The sequence below is a fragment of the Portunus trituberculatus genome, chromosome 8 (genome assembly GCF_017591435.1).
Source record: "Portunus trituberculatus isolate SZX2019 chromosome 8, ASM1759143v1, whole genome shotgun sequence".
In the NCBI taxonomy this organism is placed as follows: domain Eukaryota; kingdom Metazoa; phylum Arthropoda; class Malacostraca; order Decapoda; family Portunidae; genus Portunus; species Portunus trituberculatus.
Window position 1 is genome coordinate 815001 of NC_059262.1, and position 10764 is coordinate 825764.

General features: G+C 40.0%; 1 protein-coding gene across 1 annotated transcript in view; it reads right to left on the reverse strand.

Moving 5' to 3' along the window:
• The window catches only part of LOC123499793, an 11032-nt gene extending 7301 nt beyond the window's left edge, over positions 1-3731 (reverse strand). Inside the window, exons 1-4 of the mRNA XM_045248284.1 lie at positions 3722-3731; positions 3338-3492; positions 1135-1781; positions 510-828 (exon numbers count right to left, since the gene is read on the reverse strand). Of these exons, the coding sequence (XP_045104219.1) occupies positions 510-828; positions 1135-1781; positions 3338-3492; positions 3722-3731 (1131 nt within the window). The remainder of the gene's footprint in view (positions 1-509; positions 829-1134; positions 1782-3337; positions 3493-3721) is intronic.
• Between the last annotated feature and the right edge of the window lie 7033 nt (positions 3732-10764).

The window sequence follows — 10764 nt, forward strand, 5'->3', positions numbered from 1 at the left end:
GTGGTGGTGTTGGTGGTGTAGCAAATCCATCTCTTTCATTCCTACAAGTCTTTCATCATAGTTTTTCTTTTCCTCCTTCTATATTTATCTAAGTCATTTTTCCTCATCTCCCTATCCAATTCTCTCCTTCATTCCATTCCTATCTCCTTTTTTTTTTTTCATTTCCTTCCCATTTCTTTTGATATCAAACATCATGGCTTTCCTTAATAAAACACCTCACACCTTACTTCACCCTCCTTCACTTTCCTCGCCCCTTCTCCTGTACTCATCCGTCTCAATTCTCTTTCATCCTCACTCCCTTCACCTGTACTCATCCGTCTCAATTCTCCTTCATCCTCACTCCCTTCACTTGTACTCATCCGTCTCAATTCCTTTTCTCTCATTTCTCTTTCATCCTCACTCCACTTTGTCACTTTTATACCCATTTCGTTTTAGTGAATCCTTCAAACCTCTCATTTTCTTCCATCCAGTTAAATTCACGTCCGTTTTCTCTCATTTCTCTTCCTTACCTCCTTCTCCCTGCATCTGTCGCCTTCAACAACCCACGTGCGCACACCAACAGGATCCTGCCCCTCGTACTGCGTCACCATCACAGCCTTCAGGGACAGGTAGAGGCGACTGCGCATCACCCACGACCCGTTCTGAGCAGCCAAGACCACATGGGAGACGCCCTCGAAAATTAGTTCATATTTCGGGTGGTCGCGGAAGGAGAAGAGGCGGTCCAGGGAGGAGTGATCGCAGAGACCATACAGCCTTATCTCCGGGTGGATGTTGAAGGCACAGAGCACGCAGGTCTCCATCTGGCAAGGACTGACAGCCCATTTCTTTCTGTGGGACGGTCCCGGGGGGGGATTACTCATTCAGTTGAAAGAAAACGGTGGCGTTGGTGAGTGTGCTGAAGAAAATGAAAAGTCTGAAGGGTGATTTATATAAAAAGATTGGGTGGATTTGACACAGGTCACTATAGAAAACAAGGAAAGCTGTAAGAAGCCAAGAAGGTAGAGGAGGAGGAGGAGGAGGAAGAGGAGGAATCAAGGAGGAGAGACTGGGAGATGAGAGGCAGTAAAAGAGAAATAAAACCAAACATAAAGAAAAGCTATTTTGACTTCCCTCCCTCTTCTCTCCCTCTCTCACCTGTTATGGGACACCGCCGCAGCACACTGGACATCTTCTTGCCCCGCTGAATCCTCCTGCAGGAAGGGGGTGAAGGACAGCAGCTCCCCTTCAGTAGTCCTCCACGGGCCTTCTTTACCCTCTCCTTCAGCGTCTACCCAAAACAAATGCGTCCAGGTCTGCGCACAGGTGTCTCGGTGTCTTATGAACCTATCCACCAAGAGGGCATTGGTTTCAGAGTCCTTAGGGAGCGCTACAGATCCTTTAAGCTTCCTGCACCATCGTCTCGCTTCTATATAGGTCATCCAAACGGGGAAAAACAGATAAAATTCCCTAGTTTCCTTATCACACAGAGCCTTTAGGGACACGTTGCTGGTGCTGGCTTCCCCGACAACTTCTAAGCGGCCGTCTTGAAGGTCGTACAAGGGCATGGGGAGGCTAGGAGCGTCGTGGCAGGTGCTAAATATCAACATTGTGTCTCCTGGAAGGGCCTCAGGGTATATTTTCCATTCCCCCACCTCCCCGTCTAGGGTCTCCAGGAACATGAAGTCACCGTCAAGGGAGTGAAGCTTCTGTCCCACCACCAGCCGCCCTCCGCCAGCCACTTCCAGTAGTGTGCCTTCGTCAGTAGCTCTTCTCTTCGCTTCTCCGAGGCTTGTGGTGTGTTCCTGTGGGTGTGTGAGTGTGTGAGTGTGTTTGTGGGTGTTTGGATATGTTAAGCGTGTTTTTTGTGGTTTCAGTGGTATATATAGAGAAATTATGAAGCAAAAAGAAGACTGGCTTGAATTTAAAAAGGGTAATGTAACAAACACACGAACGAACACTACAAGGTGGAATAGTGGATAAGGTGGTGAACGTGAGATCAGGCAGACGTCCATGCGTAGGTTCGAATCCCACCACGTGCTGCCTTGAAACTTTGTCGTTTGTCGAGTGGTTTAAAGTTAGCTACTTGTTACCATGATACCCAGGTTCTAGGTGAAGATGTAATTGCCTCACACAAAAGATGCGCTTGGGTGGTGATATGAGCCCTAACATCGGTACCACTATAAAGAAAATTGCCTGCGCTTCCCACACTCTTCAAATGTACCTACAGGCGCTATAGACCGTGATATTAAGTAAAAGGAGATTCAATAAGAAGACATGATAGGTGTGAGAAAAAGAAATACAATAAAAACGAAAGAAAGTACTTGAATTTAAAAAGCTGAGTCCAACATACACATACTACATAAGGAAAAATAAATCAATAAAAGAAAAAAAAAAACGTAGAAGAATAATGAAAAAAAAGGTGCATGAATTCTAAAAGGCTAATATAACACAAATACACGAACAAACATTACATAAAGAAAGATAAATAAATAAATAAAAAAACATGGTAGATATAGAGGAAAAAAAAGAAAGAAAAGTAAAAAAAAAAAAAATAGCGTATATTTGAAAGAGTAGTAATGTAACACAACCACACACTGCACAAGGCTTTCTTCTTCCTCTCACCGCTATTTTTTTTGTAATTTTTTTTATACCATGTGGGCTTTTCACGGGAATTTATGGGCTAAAGGGGATACTTATTAAGGGTACCTCCTATTTCAAAGGCCACCCCTAGAAAACCGTTGCCCCGAGTGAGGAAGCCCAACCTACACTCAGACCGTAGACAGGATTCGAACCAGTGCACTTGGAGACCCCTCGGATCCCAAAGCACGCACGGATCCACTGCACCACGGCGCCTTTCTAATGCAGGAGTTAACCAGTACTCTCAACCATTCATACCTTTCTCTGGCACTCTCTGGAACTCCCTGCCTGCTTCTGTGTTTCCAGCTTCCTATGACTTGACTAAATTTAAGAGGGAGGTTTCAAGACATGTGTCCCTGTCTTTTGGCTAACGCTATGGGACCTGCTGGGGGCTGGCATCTAAGTGGGTCTATTTTTTTTTTTTTTTTTGTTGTCCTTGGCCAGCTTTCCCCTCTTACATAATAAAGAACACTATATAAAGAAAAGTAAATAAATAAATAAAAAGACATTAAGAGAACACTTGCTTGAATCTTAAAAGGTAAGCAAACACAAACTCACAAAAACAAACACTACACAAACAAATAAACAGGAAAAAAAACACACATGAACCTACCACTCTCTCTCTCTCTCTCTCTCTCTCTCTCTCTCTCTCTCTCTCTCTCTCTCTCTCTCTCTCTCTCTCTCTCTCTCTCTCTCTCTTTCAGCACACACCAGCACTCACCACTCCATCCAGCATGACCCGCAGCACATCCCCTTCCAGATCCAGAGACACACACACATGCTGCCACTCGTACTTCCGCGCCTCAAACTGGAAGGACTTGAAAACCAGCCCTCCGCAGCACCGCACACACAGCGTCCCCTTCTTCGGCACCAGCTCTGAGGCGGCGAAAGGGGATCAGAATGCCTTATGTGGGTTTATGAATGTTTAAAAGGATCAGAAGTGTGTTTTTATGGTTTTAGTGATAGATTAGCTAGATTTCTTCATTATTTACAGGATAAATAGTCATTGGAACAAGTGTATTTGTCTCTGTGGCCTTTGAAAATAGCTGTGAAGTTATAAGTTTCTTTAAAAGTGTTTTTACGGTTCTAGTGACAGACTCATTACGTTTCTGCATTGTTAACAGGAGAAACACTCTTGAGAACGCAGTTTGTTATTTTTTGGCCTTAGAAACAGTGGTGATGAGAGAGCAGAGCAATTTAGAATACGTTTATAGCAAGTTCACAGGATTTTAAGGATGTTTTTTTATGATTCTAGTGGCAGATTAACAGCACTTCTAAATTACTAACAGGAGAAATACTCTAGGGATTCCAGGTAATTGACTCTGCGACCTTGGAAAACAGTAGTGGTAAGAGAGCAGAGCGTTTCAGAATGAGTTTATAGCAAATTGGACAGGGTTTTAAGGGTGCATCTGCGGTTTCTGTTTAACAGCTTTTCTACATTGCTTACAGGAAAAGCACTCTTGGGAACCGGTTATGCATCACTGTGGCCTTAGAAAGCAGTTGTGGTGAGAGAACAGAGCATTTCATAATATGTTTATAGCAAGTTTGTAGGTTTTTAAGTATGTTTTTATGGTCTTAGTGGCAGATTAACAACATTACTATATTACTAATAGGACAAGCACTCTTTGAAACCCGGTTATTCAATCATACGACCTTGAAAAACATGGTGGAGAGAGAGCAGAGCGTGTCTCATTACAGGGCAGTGACTCACCCACAAACAGTTCATCAGGTGAGTCCTCCACGGCGTAACTTAGAAGGGGCACGTGGGAGGATAAGCGACGCAACCTCAGGTGTGTTACCAGCGTCACCTGAGAGAGAGAGAGAGAGAGAGAGAGAGAGAGAGAGAGAGAGAGAGAGAGAGAGAGGGGAATGTTCGTTAAATTCATTCATTCTTAACCCCTTCAGTACTGGAACACATTTTTATCATGAATTTTTGGATGTGATTAGATAATTTTATTGACATTAGGAAGGGTCTATGGAGGTCAGAAGATTAATGGCCAAAGTCTTCACTATTTTAACCCCTTCAATACTGGGACACAATTTTTACCTTGAGATTTATGTACCATCAGACCATTTTATTGACATTAGGAAGGATCTATGGAGGTCAGAAGATTAATGGCCAGAGCCTTCATTATTTCAATACCCCACTTAAGTTTCTGAAGGTGTATAGAATCACCAAATAGTAACCAGGATGAATATGGAGATGTGTCCTGGTACTGAAGAGGTTGTCTCAAATTTTCTGGAGAGTATCATCCGTCCATTCTTTATTTATTTATTTTTTTCATTTATTCATTTGTTTATTTCCTTATTTATTTCCTTAAGGGGTGGGGGGCAGTGAGGAGAAGCTTCGATAAATCTGTTCACTATTAACTTTTCCCTCTTTTTTTTTCATTTATTTATTCATTTATTTTTTTTTTAATGGAGATCTTTGTTAGATTCATTGTCTCTTAACTCAGACTTCCTTACATAACCCCTTCAGTACTGGGACACATTTTTACCTTGAGATTTGTGTACGATTAGATCACTTTATTGACATTAGGAAGGGTCTATGGAGATCAGAAGATTAATGGCCACAGTCTTCACATTTTTAACCCCTTCAGTACTGGGACACATTTTTATCTTAAGATTTGTGTACGATTAGACCATTTTATTGACATTAGAAAGGGTCTATGGAGGTCAGAAGATTAATGGCCACAGTCTTCAGTCCCTGCATGAGCAAAGCTACCTAATTCCATCTACTCGTATCATCCCCATCCATGAACTTATCTAATCTTCTTTTAAAGCTCCTTAATGACTCAGCCCTGACTACATGACCACTGAGTCCGTTCCACTCATCAGCCGCTCTGTTTCAAAAATACTAAGCAGAATAAATAAGGAAATATGTCCTGGTACTGAAAGGGTTCACTCAAATTTTCTGAAGAGTATCGTGTGTCCCTTCCTTCTTTTCATTTATTTTGATCATTTATCTATTTGTTTATTTATTCTAATGAGGGGCGAGTGAGAAGCTTTAATCTATTCACTGATAGCTCAAACTTTCTGAAGAGTATAAAATTTTTTCCTTCTTATTTTTTATCGTTTATTCATTTATTTATTTATTTTTGTGAGAAGCTTCCATAAATCTATTCACTCTTAACTCAAACTTTCTGAAGAGTATGATATCTTTTCCTTCATTTTTATCGTCTATTATTGTTTATTTACTTTTCCTTCCTTTTCATCGTTTACTTTTATTTATTTATTTATCTATTTATTTTTGTGAGGAGCGAGTGAGGAGCTTCTATACATCTATTCACTCTTAACTCAAACTTTCTAAAGAGTATGATATCTTTTCCTTCTTTTTTTTTCATTTATTTTTATTTATTTATTTATTTATCTATTTATTTTCATGAGGGGCGAGTGAGAAGCTTTAATCTATTCACTCTTAACTCAAACTTTCTAAAGAGTATGATATCTTTTCCTTCTTTTTTCTCGTTTAATTTTCATTTTTAGGTCGTTAAATTCACTAACTCCTAACTCGAACTCCTCTAGCCTATGATGTGTTTCCCTTCTCTTTAGTTTTCACTCAGTTTTTTCCATTTCTTTTTCTTTTGGTTTTCTTTCCTTTTCCCTTATCACAGTCGCCTTCAAGTAACAAAAAGTAGCAGAGAGAGAGAGAGAGAGAGAGAGAGAGAGAGAGAGAGAGAGAGAGAGAGAGATTAAACGTCTAATTTCTTTTTCTATGGTTACCTAACAAATACTTTCATACACTTTAGTACAAGTAATATACCTGAAAATACTAGAAAAATAAGAGAAGGGTTAATCATCTTTTTCTTTATTTCTTCCCTTTTTATCTCGTTTTTTCTCGATTTTCTATTTTGTATTTTCTCTCGATTTTTTCTTTTTTTTCTTTTTCATTTTTTCTTTTTCTATGTATTTTATTTATCTCTCTTTTTTTTCTTTTTTGTTGTTGTTTCGGTTTTCTCTCTTGTTTTTTTCTTTTTCTTTTCTCTCGATTTTATTTATCTCGTAATTTTTCTTCTTTTTTTTTCTCGATCCTTTTTTTTATTTTCTCTATTATTTCAATATTTACCTTCGATTGACTAATTCTGACATTCTCCAGTGGAAGTTATTTACATTCCTACTTGAGTTTTCAGAATTTTAAGGCTATTTTATTGATCATTAGGCTTCAATAGGCTTCATTAGAATTTTAATGATGTTCAGAGAGAGAGAGAGAGAGAGAGAGAGAGAGAGCTAGGACACCCACCTGACGAAGGGATGGAAGAGCGTTTAGTCCAGCGTCCAGATAACTATTGCTGCTGGTCGCGTCCCCTGTCTGGAAGCGCGCTACACCCACAACATCCTCCTCTCCTCCTGTAGTAGTAGTAGTAGTAGTAGTAGTAGTAGTAGTAGTAGCAGTAGTAGTATGGGAACTGGCAAGTAAGTGGGCCTTTTTTTTTAACTCTTTCTGTTGTCTTACATGAAAAGAAATAGCAGTAGTAGAAGTAGTAGAAGTAGTAGTAGTAGTAGTAGTAGTAGAAGTAGTAGTAGTTTTAGTTATACCTCCTATCATGGCTAAACAAAGACATAACACAGAATGAATGAACAAATGCGCATCTTAGCAGTCTTTAGTCACTGTTCACCGGGCTGTATTGTGACGTCACCAGCCTGGCAATGTTTATTTACTTTACGAGGGAGTGAGAGGGTCCCAGTGGCATGCAGGGTATAAATACTCCTCCTATTACATCGCCCCCTGGTGGTGTTGGGCGGCGGGACAGCCCAGGACGCCTCCATGCTGCAGAAGTGACAAGAGGTGAGAAAATAATATAAGAAGAGGAGGAGGAGGAGGAGTTGGCCATTGGGTACAACTATTTTTAACTTTTTATCCATACGCAGTCGTTGTTTTTCTCTTCTTCTAATTAATCGCCTTACAACCTCTACGGATACTTAAGTTTGTGTAGGGGTTAATTGTAGTGTTGTGTGGAGGGGTAGTGTTGATCTTCCCCCGCCTCCTCCCCCATTCCACACACAGCGCTGCTACATTAAGGCTATTGAGGTTATGTCAGCAATTCGTTCCAAGGTGTCAAGGTTAAGAGCGAGCAGTTTGTTAATGTCTTGTGGGGAGGAGCACTCTTCTTTCCTTGCAAACGTTAATAGAAGGAAAAAAAAATGAGGAAAAGAAAAAGAAAACAGGAACTTTATTATATATAAAAAAAACAACCCGGAAAGTAAAGTAGAATTCATCCTAAACAACACCTTTCGAAAAAAAAAAAAAAAAACTGATAAAGAGAATAACACAGTATTCCATTAAAGCTACAGACAAAGAAAATGATTAATGTATAGCAGTAACTCAAATAAATTACCCTTCACTCTGCCAGGCGATGAATTGACCTATATGACAATAATGAACACACACACACACACACACACCGTAGAGAGGAAAAATAAACACAGAAAGGCGCTTGAGTACTGAAAAAAAGCGAACATAACTGAATAATCAACGTTTTTCCAAGGGCACTTCAATAATATCGATAGCTAATGATGAAAATAACCACAATTACGTGAATATCTGTTTGATGCATTGATCCTAGCGCGCCATGTTGGGACGGTAATGGCGCGGCTGTGTTGTGTACCGTAATGTGTTGTGGCTAATTGTGTTTCTTGTATTGCGTCATTCAGATTACGTTATAATTAGTGGCAGTTTGAGTTGGCTTGGTGTGTTGTTGTTGTTGTTGTTATTGTTGTTTGTTTGTTTGTTTGTTGTTGTTGTTGTATTGAGCACTGAAATGTTATTGTTGTTTTCTTTCGTTTGTTTATTTGAGTTTGCAGAGAGAGAGAGAGAGAGAGAGAGAGAGAGAGAGAGTGTTTCTCTCTCTCTCTCTCTCTCTCTCTCTGCGATCAATTAAGTGCATTTTTTCCTAACCGTTACTCTCTTTAATTGTTTGCTATTAATTTAACTATGGAACAAAGAAACACACACACACACACACACACACACACACACACACACACACACACACACACACACACACACACACGACATTATGAGCGTTATGTATTTCTCTCTCTCTCTCTCTCTCTCTCTCTCTCTCTCTCTCTCTCTCTCTCTCTCTCTAAACATAAAAAAACAAGAAAAATAATAACAATAACTACTACTACTACTACTACTACTACTACTACCACTACTAGTTTTGGTACTTACGGCACAGCGGAAGTAGAGAGAGGAATAGTAGTAGATATTCTCGCGTCATCCTGTCAATAGTAGTAGTAGTAGTAGTAGTAATAGTAGTAATAGTAGTAGTAGTAGTAGTAGTTTCCCCTTGCTCTTCTTTTGTTTTCTTTCTTGTTCTTTCTTGCCTTCCTTCTTCCTTATTTCCTCTTCTGTTCTCCTCTGTTTCTTAAGAATGTTGAGAGAGAGAGAGAGAGAGAGAGAGAGAGAGAGAGAGAGAGAGAGAGAGAGAAATTAACGATTATAATTGATGAAAAATTCTTAACATCATAACCAAACATTTTTTCTCCTCCTTTTCTTCCTCCTCCTCCTCCTCCTCCTCCTCCTCTTCTTCTTCATCCTCTATGGAATTACTTAGAGTCTATTAATTAAAAAAAGAAAAGAAAAAGAAAACAAGAGCGAGAGAAAAAAAAAAACGAAGATTCTTGACATGAGAACCAACACTCCAATCTACCCCTCTCTCTCTCTCTCTCTCTCTCTCTCTCGTTATTATTCGTTTATTTAGTTTTTTTTTATGTTGCTGGGTTTGTTACGGTAAATTGTTCTCCTCCTCCTCCTCCTCCTCCTCCTCCTCCTCCTCTTCGTATTCTTAATTTTTTATGCTATTGTTAGCGTTACTTCTTTGTCATGATTGGAGATCGTGTGAAGATAATTTTCTTAGTCTTCCTCCTACTCTTCCTCCTCCTCCTCTTCTTTCTCATTTTCCTCCTCCTCCTCCTCCTCCTCTTATTTTTTCCCTACGTAACTTTCCTCTTTTCACTCTTCCTCTTCTTCTTCTTCCTCCTCCTCCTCCTCCTCCTCCTCCTCCTCCTCCTCCTCCTCCTCCTCCTCCTCCTCCTCCTCCTCCTCCTCTTATTTCTTCCCTATACAACTTTCCTCTATTCACTCTTCCTTTTCTTCATTTTCCTCCTCCTCCTCCTCCTCCTCCTCCTCCTACTCCTATTTCTTTCCTATGTAACTTTCCTCTTTTCATTCTTCCTCTTCTTCATTTTCCTCCTCCTCCTCCTCCTCCTCCTCCTCCTCCTCCTCCTCCTCCTCCTCCTCCTCCTGGAAATGCGCAAATGTCACTCCAATATTCAAGAAAGGCAACAAAAGTGATGCTGGTAATTATAGGCCCATCAGTCTCACCTCGGTAGTTATATAAATTCTAGAAAAAATACTTAGGGACAAAATCACTTCCTTTCTAGACAGCCACAAATTGATATGAGACTCACAACATGGTTTCCGGAACAACAGATCTTGCCTGACGAATCTCCTATAATTTTTCAATAACATATTCTCTAATTATGATGAGAGAGCTCCATCCGACATAATTTATCTTGACTTCAGGAAAGCTTTTGATACAGTACCACACCAACGTCTCTTAATTAAACTGAAGGCTCACGGGATGGGAGAGCAGTTGTGTGGTTGGATTGAAAGTTGGCTAACTAATAGAAAGCAAAGAGTAGTCATTAATGGAGAAGCTTCCGACTGGCTTCAAGTTACGAGTGGTGTTCCCCAGGGTTCAGTTTTGGGTCCATTACTTTTTTTGATATACATAAATGACTTAGACTGCGGCATCGTATCAAAAATATCAAAATTCGCCGACGACACTAAACTAGGTAGCAAAGTATGCACAAGAGACGACTGTGATGCCATCCAGCGGAATTTAGACAACCTTAGTAGCTGGAGCGATAAATGGCCATTAAATTTTAATGGAGATAAGTGCAAAGTAATGCACATCGGCCAAAACAATGTGAAATATAATTACAAATTACATGGACGTAACTTAATTAAAGTCACTGAAGAAAAGGACCTGGGAGTACTCATAACAAATTACCTAAAATGTGCAGCACAGTGTTCGGCCGCTAGTCGTAAAGCTAACACGTAATTTTGATTATAAAACACCTGAAGTCATAACGCGTCTTTATACATCATTAGTGAGACCGCATTTGGAATACGCGGTT